The sequence below is a fragment of the Crotalus tigris genome, unplaced genomic scaffold (assembly GCF_016545835.1).
Source record: "Crotalus tigris isolate CLP2741 ecotype Arizona unplaced genomic scaffold, ASM1654583v1 scf7180000019601.482383, whole genome shotgun sequence".
Lineage (NCBI taxonomy): Eukaryota > Metazoa > Chordata > Lepidosauria > Squamata > Viperidae > Crotalus > Crotalus tigris.
The window spans coordinates 65,689-81,027 of record NW_024097617.1 but is presented as its reverse complement, the minus strand read 5'-3'; the positions used below and the strand labels follow the sequence as shown (position 1 = coordinate 81,027).

The 15,339-nt window shown below is 48.0% G+C and overlaps 1 protein-coding gene across 5 annotated transcripts in view; it reads left to right on the top strand.

The window, feature by feature from the left end:
- The window catches only part of TPX2 (TPX2 microtubule nucleation factor), a 58,787-nt gene extending 43,448 nt beyond the window's left edge, over positions 1-15,339 (top strand). For 2 of the 5 annotated variants that reach the window (XM_039363857.1, XM_039363856.1), the window contains exons 13-19: positions 493-709; positions 2,637-2,741; positions 5,407-5,583; positions 8,938-9,084; positions 10,351-10,462; positions 11,862-12,028; positions 14,878-15,339. In XM_039363857.1, coding sequence (XP_039219791.1) covers positions 493-709; positions 2,637-2,741; positions 5,407-5,583; positions 8,938-9,084; positions 10,351-10,462; positions 11,862-12,028; positions 14,878-14,988 — 1,036 coding nt within the window. In that variant the 3' untranslated portion in view covers positions 14,989-15,339. The remainder of the gene's footprint in view (positions 1-492; positions 710-2,636; positions 2,742-5,406; positions 5,584-8,937; positions 9,085-10,350; positions 10,463-11,861; positions 12,029-14,877) is intronic. The other 3 variants (XM_039363858.1, XM_039363859.1, XM_039363860.1) reach the window with 2 other exon arrangements.

The following is a 15,339-nucleotide window of genomic DNA, read 5'->3' as shown; positions in this document are numbered from 1 at the left end:
ATTTAAAGTTTAAGATATTATTTAGAAGTGTAGAACAGTTTAGTTTTTCTCTTTTTTTCCCCCCTTTTATTAATTTTTTTTTATTTTCTTTTCTTCTTTTTCTCTTTCTGTTTTTTTTATATATATATATATATATATAATGGAGTTAATGCGTTTAACAATTTGTTTATTGAATATAATCATATTTGTTTGTGGTTTATCTGAGTTTATAAGCTTTTTCTACTAAGTTTTAGTTAACTCTGTATCTAGCTCTGGGAAGAATGGGGGAGGGTTGGGAGGGATTGGGAAAGGGGTTTTTATTGTAAAATTGTAAAAATTATAATAAAAAAGAATTTTTAGTTCTCCACCAAGCTGTTGTTGGCTTACTCAAGCAATAATTGGAGGCTTTGAATAAAGTTTCTTGTTGGCTCGTTGGCTGGACCCCCCCCTCTTCAGTCCCCAGAGCCCCCCCGAGGGCCTTCCCGTTGACCATCTGCTCCCACCGTCCAACAGGTACAGGTTCAAGGCTCAGGAGCTCAACCACCGCATCCTGCAGGGCGGGCCCCTCCTGCCCAAGAAGCCCCCCGTGAAAGAGCCGACCAAGCCGATCGGCTTCAACCTGGAAATGGAGAAACGGATCCAGGAACGGGAGACCAAGAAGGTCCAGGAAGAGGAGCCGTTTGAGTTCCACTCCAGGCCCTGCCCGACCAAGATCCTGGAAGACGTGGTGGTAATTGCGGCTGGGTGGCCATCTTCTCAAAAAAAAAAGGGGGGGGGGTATTTTACCCAAGGGGAGGGGAGTCTGGTGATTTCAGTCTTGGATGTTGTGAGAGACAGGCGGTCCTTGACGCACGGTCTTTAGTGCAGGGGTAGTCAACCTTGGCTCTTTTTTGACTGGTGGACTTCAACTCCCAGAATTCCTGAGCCAGCATGGAGGAAGTATGGCCCCCACATGACTCATGGACTTCAACTCCCAGAATTCCTGAGCCAGCCTGGCTCAGCTTGGAAAACTCTTCCTTTCCCCTCAGCGTGGCTGGCTCAGGAATTCTGGGAGTTGAAGTCCACGAGTCATAAAAGAGCCAAGGTTGCCTACCCCTGCCCAAATGTCTGGATTTTGATCATGTGACCATGAGGAAAAGTATGTAAACCAGTGGTAGGCAACCTTGGCTCTTTTATGACTCGTGGACTTCAACTCCCAGAATTCCTGAGCCAGAATGGGCCAGCATGGCCCCCTCATGACTCGTGGACTTCAACTCCCAGAATTCCTGAGCCAATGATGGACTTCAACTCCCAGAATTCCTCAGCCAGCATGGGGGAACTATGGCCCCCTCATGACTCGTGGACTTCAACTCCCAGAATTCCTCAGCCAGCATGGCTCAGCTTGGAAACCTCTCCCTTTCCCCTCAGCGTGGCTGGCTCAGGAATTCTGGGAATTAAAGTCCACAAGTCCTAAAAGAACCAAGGATGCCTACCCCTGCTCAAATGCCTGAATTTTGATCACATGACCCTGAGGAAAAAATATTTAAACCAGGGGTCTTCAAACTTGGCCCCCTCATGACTGGTGGACTCTAACTCCCAGAATTCCTCAGCCAGCCTGGCTCAGCTTGGAAACCTCTCCCTTTCCCCTCAGCATGGCTGTCTCAGGGATTCTGGGAGTTGAAATCCTCGAGTCATAAAAGAGCCAAGGTTGCCTGCCCCTGGTTTAAATATTTAAATATTTTTCCTCATGGTCACGTGATCAAAATTCAGGCATTTGGGCAGGGGTGGAGAACCTTGGCTCTAAACTGGAATAAAATAGAATATAGAAAAGGAATAGAATAGAATAGAATAGAATAGAATAGAATAGAATAGAATAGAATAGAATAGAATAGAATAGAGATAACAGATTGTAGAATGGAATAGAGCTGAATAAAATAGAAAAGAAAATAGAATGCAGAATAGAATAGAATAAAGGAAAGAATAGAATTAGAAATAAGAATAGAATGGAATAGAATAGAATTAGAAATTAGAATAGAGTAGAATAGAAAAGAAATACAGAATAGGGTAGAGCAGAATAGAACATAACAACAGAATAGAAGAGAACAGAATTCTTTATTGGCCAAGTGTGGTTGGACACACAAGGAATTTGTCTCCTGTCCATAAGCTCTCAGTGTAGATACAAATCACAGGTGATAAATCATGATCATAATCAACATAAAAATACATTCATCATAAATCCTAAGATTCAACACTTAGCGATAGCCATAGAATACTAAATAAGCAAACAACACAACTAAATGAAAGAATATAAATCGTAAGATACGAGCAACAAAGTCATACTCCTAAGGAGAGAGGTAACACCTGTGGGATCCACCCGATGCCTCAACTAGACAGAACGGGGAGAGATCCTCGGAATGCAGAGTGATCTTGCTCCGACAAGAGCAGAGTATTCTTCCCATGAAGGCCTAAATTGTGTGTGTGGGAGTGTGTGTGTCTGTGCTTGATTGTAGGAAGACATGCCCATCCTGTCCCCATTTGTGCCGAGAGGGGCGCTGGTCTCCAGCAAGGAATTCCAGGCGGGATTTCTTTGCGGTTGCCGGTAGCGTGGCTGGGTCTTCTCCACCCTGTGGCATCACCAGACTGACGCCCTGGGTCTTTCCACCCTTCCTCCCTTGCAGGGTGTTCCTGAGAAGAAGCAGCTTCCCATCACTGTCCCTAAGTCGCCCGCTTTTGCCTTGAAAAACAAAGTGGGTGCCCTGGTGAGAGAGGAAGCGAAAGAAAAGGTATGTGCTGTGCGCCGGGCCTCGGTTTGGCCTCGGGGGGCTGCTGGGCACCGCTGGGGTATCTCCGCTCATGGCTGAACAGCTGGTTTTCCCCTCCAGCCTGTTCTGAAGCCCTGGTTGATCTCCCTGCGCTGAGGATCTTTACACAGCCTCCCCTGGACTGGCGACTTTGTGTTGAGCGGCCAAAAACATCAACGGCACTGAACAAAGTGATTAACACTCCTCCTCTCCTAAAATGCGCCATTCCCTTCTAGAACTGATGATATTCCCTAGCTGGGTCACGAAATGCCTGCAGGGAAAGCATCCAGCTCAGAGAGCTCCAAGGACCCCCACGGTCCTCCTCCTCCTCTCCACAAACCCCATTCCTTTCAAGCACTGAAGATGTTACCTAGTTGGGTAATGAAACATCTGGAAGAAAACAAGCTCAGAGAACACCAAGGGCCACACAGTCCTCCTCCTCTTCCTGCTCCTCCTCCTCTCGCAAACTCCCCTCCCTTCTAAAATTGATGATGTCTACAAAAAAATCACCAAGCTCAGAGAGCATCAAGGACTTCAGAGTCTTCCTCCTCCTCCTCCTTTGTGCAAATCCCACTCCCTTCTAGCACTGATGATGTTCCCTAGTTGGGTCATGGGACGTCTGCAAGAAAACCACCAAGCTCAGAGAGCCCCAAGGACCCCCACGGTTCTCCTCCTCCCCCTCTTCCCCCTCCTCTCCACAAACCCCATTCCTTTCAAACACTGAAGATGTTACCTAGTTGGGAAATGAAACGTCTGCAAGAAAACAAGCTCAGAGAACACCAAGGGCCACACAGTCCTCCTCCTCTTCCTGCTCCCCCCCCTCCTCCTCCTCCTCTCGCAAACTCCTCTCCCTTCTAGAATTGATGATGTCTGCAAAAAAAATCACCAAGCTCAGAGAGCATCAAGGACTTCAGAGTCTTCCTCCTCCTCCTCCTCCTCCTCTCGCAAACTCCCCTCCCTTCTAGAATTGATGATGTCTGCAAAAAAAATCACCAAGCTCAGAGAGCATCAAGGACTTCAGAGTCTTCCTCCTCCTCCTCCTCCTCCTCTCGCAAACTCCCCTCCCTTCTAGAATTGATGATGTCTGCAAAAAAAATCACCAAGCTCAGAGAGCATCAAGGACTTCAGAGTCTTCCTCCTCCTCCTCCTCTCTATAAACCCCACTCCCTTCTAGCACTGATTATCTTCTAGTTGGGTCGTGAAATGTCTGCAAGAAAACCACCAAACTCAGATAACACCAAGGACCCCACAATCCTCCTCCGCAAACTCCCTTCTAGCACTGATGATGTTCCCTAGTTGGGTCATGAGATGTCTGGAAGAAAACCACCAAGCTCAGAGAACACCAAGGACCCCACGGTCCTCCTCCTCCTCTCTGCACAATGTCCTCCTTCCTAGAACTGATAATATTATCTAGCTGGGTCATGAAATGTCTGCAGGAAAACCACCAAGCCCAGAGAGCCCCAAATTGCCCCCCCCCAGTTCCCCCCTTTCTCTCCTCTCTTACGACCGTTGGAGCATCCCCATGGTCCCGTCCTCAGAATCTGGGCCTTTGACAAACCAGCCCGTATTTACAACGGTTGCACTGTCCCAGGGTCAGGTGATCGCCAGTTGCGACCGTCCCGTTGCAAGGTCCTGCGGGTCATCTGATCCTTGGCCACTGACTCACGGCAGCTGCCGTGTCGCAGGGTCAGCAGACCCCCTTGTGCCAAGCTTTCTGCAAGCCAGGTCAATCGGGGGGGGGGGAGCCAGGTTCACCCAGTAACTGCATGACCATAGCAGGAAAGAGGGTAAAATCAAGGGTGACTCTATCAAATGACCTTCAATGGAAATTCTGGACCCAGGTTTTGGTCATCAGTCAAGGACTACCTCCATTGGGCCTGGCACAGATGCCAGCGTGAACCTGCCCAGGCCTGTCTAGTCTAATGAAGAGAAGGACATGATAGCACAGTTCCAGTATCTCAGGGGCTGCCCCAAAGAAGAGGGAGTCAAGCTATTCTCCAAAGCGCCCAAAGGCAGGACAAGAAGCAACAGGTGGAAAGTAATCAAGGAGAGAAGCAACCAGGAACTAAGGAGAGATTTCCTGACAGTTAGAACAATTAACCAGTGGAACAACTTGCCACCAGAAGTTGTGGGTGCAGGAATTGGGTCGGGAACTGGATATGTCTAGTTTAATGAAAAGAAGGACTGGGGTGACGTGATAGTAGCGTTCCAATATCTCCGGGGCTGCCCCAAAGAAGAGGGAGTCAAGCTATTCTCCAAAGAGCCTGAAGGCAGGACAAGAAGCAACGGATGGAAACTAATCAAGGAGAGAAGCAACACAGAACTAAGGAGAAACTTCCTGACAGTGAGAACAGTTAACCAGTGGAACCACCTGCCTCCAGAAGCGGTAAATGCTCCAACACTGGAAGTTTTTAAGAAGAGACTGGACAGCCATTTGTCCGAAATGGTATAGGGTTTCCTGCCTGAGCAAGGGGTTGGACTAGATGACCTCCAAGGTCCCTTCCAACTTTATTATTTTTGTTGTTATTATTGTTATTATTAGTATTGTTGTTATTAAGACTGGCGTCTCTGTCCCTGGATCTCCCCCAGTAGGTGGGCTGTGCCTTGTCTCCCCTGTTTTCTTTGCTGATGCCGGTCTCTCTTGCAGTTGGAGGACGTGGCCCCCGTGATCAAAGCCAAGCCGATGCCGCATCCAGGGGTGCCCTTCAAACCCAAACCGGCAGAGCCGAGGCTGGTGGAGCCATGCCCGTTCTCATTTGATGCCCGGGACAAGGAGCGGCTGCTTCAGAAAGAGAAAAAAATCGAAGAGCTGCAGAAGGAGGAGGTAGGCGCCCTTTGAAAGAGGCTCTTTTGATGATTGATGATTGCCAAATTTATTTGCCTCCCCCCCTGCCTTGCCAAGGGGCTATAATTAAAAAAAAAGAAAGAAAAATAGAAAAATGAAAGGAGAGTAAACGGAACAGAAATAAAATAATAGAACCATCAAATAAACTGAGAAAGGAGAGAATTGCAGGGAGTCCTCGACTTAACGGCCACCGTCGTTAAGTGAGTCACTGCACAGTTGTGCAACGAGTCACACGGTTGTTAAGTGAGTCCGGCTTCCCCCTTCACTTTGTTTATCAGAAGGTCGCAAAAGGGGATCACATGACCCCCGGGATACGGTGACCGTCGTAAATATGAGTCAGTTGCCAAGCGTCTGAATTGTGGTCCCGTGACCACCCCGGGGATGCTGCAACGGTCATAAGTGTAAAAAAAAATGGTCCTTAGTCACTTTTTTTCAGCGCCATTGTCATTTTGGACAGTCACTAAACGAATGGTTGTAAGTTGAGGACTACCTCAACTTATTAGAGCTGAGGTGGTGCAGCAGTTAGAGTGCAGTACTGCAGGCCACTTTAGCTGACTGTGTTCAGCAGGTCAGCGGTTCAAATCTCACCGGCTCAAGGTTGACTCAGCCTTCCATCCTTCCGGGGTAGGTAAAATGAGGACCCAGATTGTTGGGGGCAATGTAAATATATATATATATATACATTGCTTACTGGTGTACACCGCTTAGAGAGTGCTTGCACTTTTAAAGCGGTATATAAGTCTCATAAATAAATAAATAAATACCTCTAGAAATAACAGTAAGAACAAATAATAATAAACAAGAACTTTATTATAGTCACTTTGAATGTACACCAATTGGCCTACGTCCAAATGAAAGTAATAAAATAAAAAGGAAGGAAAACAGAAGTAAAGTAATAAAACAATAAAATCAACAGCAAAGGAACGCAGTGGGGATAATCACTCAAATCTTTTGGCAGCAAGGGGGATTGAACAGAATAACAGAGCTAGAAGGGACCTTGGAGGTCTTCTAGTCCAACCCCCTGCACAAGTAGGTAACCTTATACCATTTCGGACAAATGGCTGTCCAGTCTCTTCTTAAAAGCGTCCATTAATGGAGCAGCCACAACTTCTGGAGGCAAGGAGTTCCATTGGTTAATTGTCCTCACTGTTATGAAGTTCCTCCTTAGTTGCAGGTTGCTTCTCTCCTTGATTGGTTTCCATCCGTTGCTTCTTGTCCTGCCTTCCGGTGCTTTGGAGAAGAGCTGGACTCCCTCTTCTTTGGGGCAATCCCTGAGATATTTGAAGGCTGCTATCCTGTCCCCCATGGTTCTTTTCAGTAGACTAGACATACCCAATTTCTGCAACCGTTCTTCATATAAATTGTGGGAGACAGGGAGTTCTACTCCTGCCTTAGGTATGAAAGCCAGCTGGGTGACTGTGGGCCAATCACCAGGAGATGGTGAGTTCTAGTCCCGCCTTAGGCAAGAAAGCCCGCTCGGTGACTCTGGGCTAATCACCAGGAGACGGTGAGTTCTAGTCCCGCCTTAGGCATGAAAGCCAACTGGGTGACTCTGGGCCCTTCACCAGGAGACGGTGAGTTCTAGTCCCGCCTTAAGCATGAAAGCCAGCTGGGTGACTTTGGGCCAATCACCAGGAGACGGTGAGTTCTAGTCCCACCTTAAGCATGAAAGCCAGCTGGGTGACTTTGGGCCAATCACCAGGAGACGGTGAGTTCTAGTCCCGCCTTAGGCAAGAAAGCCTGCTGGGTGACCTTGGACTAGTCACTCCCTCTTAGCCCAACCACTCAGGAGAAGGAAAACAGGAGGAAGAATCTACATTGGCTGACTTATTTATAAAACTAATAAAAGCCGGTTAGAAATAAATAAATTAAAAATTACTTGAAACAACCAAAGTAGAGATCAGGGGAGGGAAAAACATTGCAGCCTAACTGATCTGAAGACTTCTCCCCGGGCTGTCTATCCACACAACCGCAGCCGATTCTCGCACCTTGACACTACGGGATGCCTCTTTTTCTCCTGCGCTACGAAAGCCCTCGGATTATTATTTTGCACCGGCCGCCAAAAACTCTGAAAGTGACGTTGGAGAAATCTCGGAGGTCTCTGGCTGGTGTTCTCCACAGAGGCTCCTGTCCCAGTTCCCCCCCCCCTCACACACACACACACACACCCGCAGCCCTGCCACCTGCGTTTCCTGTGGCTCTTTCAACACTTGTGCAAGGAGCTCTTGGCTGCCGGACGGTTCTTGCCGTTTTCGACAATGTCAGGCTGTGATAAGCGAGCGCCAATTTCCACGCGGAACAGCCTCTAAACTTCCCTTATCAGCCTGTTCTCCCCAGTAGCGGTGAATGCGCCAACACTGGAAGTTTTTAAGAAGAGACTGGACAGCCATTTGTCTGAAATGGCATAGGGTTTCCAGCCTGAGCGGGGGGGGGGTTGGACTGGATGACCTCTTAGGTCCCTTCCAGTTTTATTCTGCTTGAAAAGGACCCTGCTTTGTTGAGTCGTTCCCACCACCCTCTTCTCTGAATGGGCCTGCAGCCCTGGGACTCTTCAGCGTTGTAAGGACTCACCCCACTTTGCATCTTAAGAAGACAGAACTCTTGGAATAATTCTTCCAACAGGCATCCTTTATTAAGAGAAAATGGTTGCAGGCATTCTAGACAGGACTTGGGGTCCAAGCTCTCCCATTCGAGGTTTTAAGGGGTTCCCCAGTAGCCCCACCCAATCACCCTCTTCTTCCAGCGACAGTCTCAGGCATAACATTCCCACCCCCTTTTCCTTACTACCGGCTGGATGGAGACTTCAAAGAAAACTACATGAAAGGTAATAGTCCCATTCTTATGGTTAGCTCTTTTGGCAATACACACAACCAGTTCCTTTGAAGTGTACGGAAGGAAGTCAGGGCCATAAAGCCCCTTTGTTCACCCCCTTCCCTTCCTCGTACGGCAGAATCCATAGAAGGCAGAAATGGGGTTTTTTATAATTGATAACTAGAGATGAAATATAATTGGATTCTGACATGCGTCTCTGTTTAGGGCAGGGCTCTTCAAACTTGGCCCCTTTGATGACTGGTGGACTTCAACTCCCAGAAGGCCTCAGCCAGACACGGCGTGCCTGGCTGAGGCCTTCTGGGAGTTGAAGTCCACCAGTCATCAAAGGGGCCAAGTTTGAAGAGCCCTGGTTTAGGCTGTAACCAAACCATGATTCTCTCTTCCCAGCTGCACTGGGATGAAATTAGAACATAGAACATCATCAATGTTGGAAGGGGCCTGGAAAGCAGCCCCCGCCCCAGTGAATCTCTCTCTCTCTCTCTCTCCTTGTCCTGCCTGCAGGTGCCCAAGTTCAAAGCCCACCCGCTGCCTCAGTTTGACCACGTCAACCTGCCCGAGAAGAAGGTAAAGAGCGCCACCAAGCCAGAGCCCTTCCACCTGGCCATCGATGCCCGCGGAGCCATCCGCCAGGAGATGTGGCAGCAGCAGGTAAGGTGAAGCAGTTGGGGCGGGGTGTGTGTGTAGGGTCCGGCTGGTTTGGGAGGTCTTGTTTTTTCTTTTAACCCCCCCCCCCATGAGAAGAATTTGGAGCTGGATTTGGTCCCCCCCCCTGTCCATGTGGGGGTTCAGAAAGGGCTCTGAGAAGGTGGGAACGTGAGCCTCAGATCACAATGAGGGCGTTTTCGATGTTGTTTTCCTCTCCGGGAGAAAACCTTGCAAATCTCCATACTAGATGAATTTACATTTTGGGAATTTAAAAATGTAGGGCCCGAGGTTGCAGAGAGATAAGTTAATTTAGCCTGAAGAGCTTTCTCTTGAAAACCTCCATACATGGGTTGTAAGTGTCATCCAAACCCAATGCTAGCAGGGGGTTGGACTAGATGACCACCAAGGTCCCTTCCAACTTCTCATTATTATTGTTGTTGTTGTTATTGTTGTTAGAGCGTAGAGGCGGCCAGTTATATAAATGAACTCCCGGATCCGGCGTTTTTTACACTCTGACGATGTCGGTAGTTTGGCCGACGAAAGCTTAGTACTTTTGTAGATTAAACAGCTTTGGTTTAAGATTTTTATCCTGGTGTTCGGATACTTTTACTACTGGCCTCGATATGTGTATACCTGGGATTCTTGGTTTTAATGTTATTAAAGATAAACTTTCTGTATATACTCCCTTGACTCGGCTGACAGAGAGGGGAGGAGAGCCTGTGGCTGGGTGGTTAAACAACTGCCTAACATGTAAACTGCCCACGTTCGAATCCCATAAAGGGTATGGCTAACTGATGAGAGCAGAATGAGCTTGAAATGGCCATGTTAGTCTCCCAACTTAATTCTTTAACTCTTTGTATTTGTCCTAAAACTTGTCTCAGCTCCGAAATGGGGTGCTAATGTAGAATATTCTGAAAATTACCTGCATAAAAATTAGTATTTCTCAAAGGTTTCCCACCCACTCCCAATTGTTAGGGCTAAAGAACGTGGACTAAAAATCTGCGCCAAGACATTTTTGTTCAGAGATGCTAAATAGAAATATTAACAACCGGGTTACTAACTTTTAACGACTGCAGTGATCTGCTTAACTAGCCTGGCCAGAGAAGCTGCAGAACGGGGGCACAAACTCGCTTAACGACTGCCTGGGGGCTCTGTTGCGGCCGTAAATCGAGAACTATCCGGATTTTTCTTTCGACGGCTGTCTCCTTCGGACCTGTTCCTCCTAACCGTCTCTTTTTTTCCTCCTCCCCATTTCCCTCCCCCCCCCAGCTGAAGGAAGAGCTGCAGCGCCAGAAGGAAGCCGCCATCTTCAAAGCTCAACCCAGCCAGGTTTTGCACCAGGACCCTTTTGTTCCCAGGAAAGACAGCAAGCTGGCTTCAGGTGAGGCGTCTCCAGGTGTGTGTGGCCCACCTGAGGTGGCCTGGAGGTTTAGAAGAAGAGCCTGGACATCCCTTTGCTTTTTTTTTAATCAAGACGCAACTGGACTTTCTTGTTTTTAATAACAAGGAGAGGAAGAGGAAGGGGAAGAAGAAGAGGAAGGGGAAGAAGAAGAGGAAGGGGAAGAAGAAGAGGAAGGGGAAGAAGAAGAAGGAGAAGGAGTAGGAGTAGTCTGGATAGTGGACGTGGCAGTGCCTGGAGACAGCAGAATAGAGGAGAAAGAACTGGAGAAGATAACAAAATACAAAGACCTACAAATAGAAATAGAAAGACTGTGGCAAAAGCAAGCAAGGGTAGTACCAATAGTCATAGGCTCCTTGGGTGCATCCCAAAACAACTGGAGCGCCACTTGGACACCATCATCGGCATTGACAAATTCGCCATTAGTCAATTGCAAAAGGCGGCCTTGCTAGGAACCGCTTCCATCCTGCGACGATGCCTGTAATACCATCAAACATCCACATCTGCCCATCCCAGGTCTTTGGGAAGGACTTGATAGGTAGACAAAAATGCCAAATCCAGTCTGAACATCTGGCTGACGATGATCAATAATAATAATGATAATGATAATAAAGAAGGAACCTCGGAGATCATCTAGTCCAACCCCCTGCTCAGGCAGGAAACCCTATACCCTTTCAGACAAATGGCTGTCCAGTCTCTTCTTAAAAACTTCCAGTGTTGGAGCATTCACCGCTTCTGGAGACAGGCTGTTCCACTGGTTAATTGTCCTCACTGTCAGGAAGTTTCTCCTTAGTTCCAGGTTGCTTCTCTCCTTGATGAGTTTCCATCCGTTGCTTCTTGTCCGGCCTTCAGGCGCTTTGGAGAATAGCTTGACTCCCTCTTCTTTGGGGCATCCCCTGAGATACTGGATCACTGCTATCCTGTCCCCCCTTGTCCTTCTCTTCATTAAATTAGACAAACCCAATTCCGTTCGTGACATGTTTTAGCCTGCAGTCAAGAAGCTTCTTTAGCAGGCGGACTTCTCCACTCTGGGCCGGCAGGCTGCAGCTGTTGCCGGACACCATCGGCCCCCGTGCGCTCACCGCTGTTTGTGCTGCCCACGATTCCCCCCTTCCCGAGTTTATTTTTTGGGTAGGGCTTATATTAATCCCACCCCCCCACCCCAAAAAAAAATCAGACTCGGGCTTATTTTGGGGGGGTGGGTCTTATTTTGGGGAAAATCTGGGAGTAGGAAACCAAAAGCGAAGTTATTTTGAAATGGAACGTGTTGGTGCCCTCATCCGCCATCCCTTCCCCTTTGAGCTTCGTTAGCTTTGAATATCATCTCCCTCTCAACAGTTCCTCTTTCTCAACTCCGTGCCTCTCCTTTTTGCTTCTGCAGTGCCCGATCACTTCGAGCTGGCCACGGAACGGCGGGCCAGGGAGCGCCAGGAGTTCGAGAAGCGCCTAGCCGAGCTGGAGGCAGAGAAGGCGCGGCTGCAGGAGGCGGCGCAGCGCGTCGAGGAGGAGCGGGAGAAAGAAGAGATGGCGAAGCTCCGCGAAGAGCTGGTAAACTCGTAAGGGAAGGACGGGGTCTTTCCGCCTGCCTCTCTTTCCGGGATCTTCCGGTTCGCTCCTTGGAGGCAGCGGAAGTGCAGTTACTCCTCGATTTACAGCGGTCCGTTCAGTGACGGCTCAAAGTTACAACGGCGCTGAAAAAAAGGGACTCCCAACTGTTCTCCACACTTACAACCGTTGCAGCGTCCCCGTGGTCACGTGATCAAAATTAATATTATAATAATAATAAAGTTGGGAAGGGGCCTTGGAGGTCATCTAGTCCAACCCCCCCTGCTCAGCTAGGAGAACCTACGCCATTCAGGACACGTGGTTGTCCAGTCTCTTCTTAAACACTTCCAGTGTTGGAGCGTTCACCGCTTCTGGAGGCAGGTTGTTCCACTGGTTAATTGTCCCCACTGTCAGGAAGTTTCTCCTTAGTTCTAGGTTGCTTCTCTCCTTGATGAGTTTCCATCCGTGGTTTCTTGTCCTGCCTATACTCGGCAACTGATTCGTATTTATGACGGTCGCAGCCTCCCTGGGAGGGTCACGTGATCCCCTTTTGCGACCTTCCGACACGCAAAATCGGCCGGGGAGCCGGATTCCCTTCACAACCGTCTTCTTAACAACTGCAGTGATTCCCTTAACAACTGCAGCACAATATATGGTGCCCTGGGGCACGATTCATTTAAGAACCGTCTTAGGAAGTGAAATATTAGGCTCAATTGTGGTTATAAGTCAAGGACTTGCCCATCATTATTACTGGTTTGGTCCTCTATTTTCGAGGGCGCAACCCGTCGCAAACAGGAACCGGTTGCCCAGCATCCGGATTTTGATCCCCTGACCGCGGGGAGGGGGGCGCTGTAACGGTCGTAAGTGTGAAAAACCGGTCACAGCCCGGTGGAAGGTGCCCAGGCTGCAAAACATTTCTTGAGAGCGACGCTACAGGTAGATCCTCAACCTACGCCCACAGTGGAGCTCACAATTTCTGCTGTTGAGGGAGATGTGTTAATTTTAGTTTTGCCCCATTTTACGACCTTGGCACGGTTGTTAAATGAAACGCTGCAGTTATTCAGTGAGTCACATGGTTATAAGCGAATCTGGCTTCCCCCCCCATGGGCTTTGCTTGTCAAAAGGTCCCAAAAGGGGATCGTCACCTGACTCCCGGGACGCTGCGACCGTCGTAAGTGCGAGTCAATGGCCGAGCGTCTGAATTTTGATCGTGGGGGAGGCTGCAAAGGTCGTAACCGTGAGAAACGGTCCTAAGTCCCTTTTTTTCAGTGCCGTCGTAACTTGGAGCGGTCACTAAATGAACTGTTGTTAAGTCGAGAGCTCCCTGTATTTGCACAGAGGCAGCATTAATAGCAAAGGGTCCGCAACCTCCGGCCTGTGGACCGGTTCCGGTCCGTGGCTTGTTAGGAACTGGGCAGCGCAAGCGGCCGGCCAGATGCTTCATCTGTGCATGCGCAGAGTCTAGATTGTGCACAAAAGCATTCTTTCCCCCCCTACCCGCCCCTGGTCTGTGGAAGACCGTTTTCTTTCCCAAACTGGTCCCCGGTGCCCAAAATGTTGGGGACTGTTGATGGATATAGCATGCTGGCTGGGGGATTCTGGGAATTGAAGTCCACCTGTCTTAAATTGGCCGAGGTTGAAAAAAACACCGCTTTGAAGTGTGTCTTCAGAATTTCATGTTTAATGTCTGCCACTGTGCTGACAATTAAAAAATGAGAGTAAAGATTCTCGCCTCTTCTCCTTCCTTTTTATTTTAAATTTTCTTCTCTCCTGTCTTCTCACCCCTCCCCTCCTTATTTTATATTTCCTCCTCTTCTCCTTCCTTCTTATTTTATATTTTCTTCTCTCTTCTCTTCTCCTCTCTTCTCCTCTCCTCCCCTCTTCTTATTTTAAATTTTCTTTTCTCCTCTCTTCTCACCCCTCCCCTGCTTATTTTATATTTCCTCCTCTTCTCCTTCCTTCTTTATATTTTCTCCTCTCCTCTCCTCTCCTCTCCTCCCCTCCCCTCTTCTTATTTTATATTTTCTTCTCTCTTTTCTTTTCTCACCCCTCCCTCCTTATTTTATATTTCCTCCTCTTCTCCTTCCTTCTTATTTTCTCTTCTCCTCTCCTCTCCTCCCTCTTCTTATTTTATATTTTTTTCTCTCACCCCTCCCTCCTTATTTTATATTTCCTCGTCTTCTCCTTCCTTCTTATTTTATATTCTCTCCTCCCCTCCCCTCCCCTCTTCTTATTTTATATTTTCTCTTTTCTTTTCTCACCCCTCCCTCCTTATTTTATATTCTCTCCTCTCCTCCTTCCTTCTTATTTTATATTTTCTTTTCTTTTCTCTTCTCTTCTCATCTCTCCCTCCTTATTTTATATTTCCTCCTCTTTTCCCTCCTTCTTATTTTATATTTTCTTCTCTCTTCTCTTCTCCTCTCTTCTCTTCTCCTCTCCTCTTCTTATTTTACATTTTCTTCTCTTTTTTCTTTTCTCACCCCTCCCTCCTTATTTTATATTTCCTCCTCTCCTCTTTCCTTCTTATTTTATATTTTCTTCTCTCCTCTCAGCCCTCCCCTCCTTATTTTATACTTCTCTTCTCCTTCCTTATTTTATATTTTCTTCTCTCTCCTCTCCCCTCATTTTATACTCCTCTCCTCTTTTCCTTCCTTCTTATTTTATATTCTCTTCTCTCCCCTCCCCTCCCCTTCTTGGTTGATATTTCCTCCTCTCCTCTTCTCCATATTTTATATCCCTCTCCTCGCCTCTGCATCTGGTCTTGGGTCTTCAGCAAGCACCTCCTTCGGCAGCAGGCAAGGCTGCCCTGGGGACCTCACCCTCAGCCAGGTGTCCCTTTTCTCTCCTTCCAGGTGCACAAGGCCAACCCGATCCGCAAGTACGCGAACGTGGAAATCAAGGCGAGCGAGCACCCGCTGACCGTGCCACAGTCTCCCAATTTCTCCGATCGGTTTCAGCGTTGAAGCCAGAGGCTCCGAAACCCCTCTTGAGTGCAAAAGGCACCGGGGGGGGGGGGTTGGGGAGCAGGTGCCCTCCTTGGCTTTGAAATTTTACCCACCCAGTTCACCCCCAGAAACCTTTTTTTTTTTCCCCAGTTTGAGACTCTTTGTCCCCCTAATCCATCCTTTCCTCCAGAAACTCGTCCCAGTTTTTATCGTTTTTTTTCTGATCCTTTGGGTTGAGCCTTTGTATTTATCTCCATTAAATAAAAAAATATATACGTGAGCAAAATCGGACGCCAGGAAGATTTCTTTCGGCCATCGAGGGCCCCAGCTGTGATTTTTTTCTGTCCTCCTGGAGATGGGACAAACTCT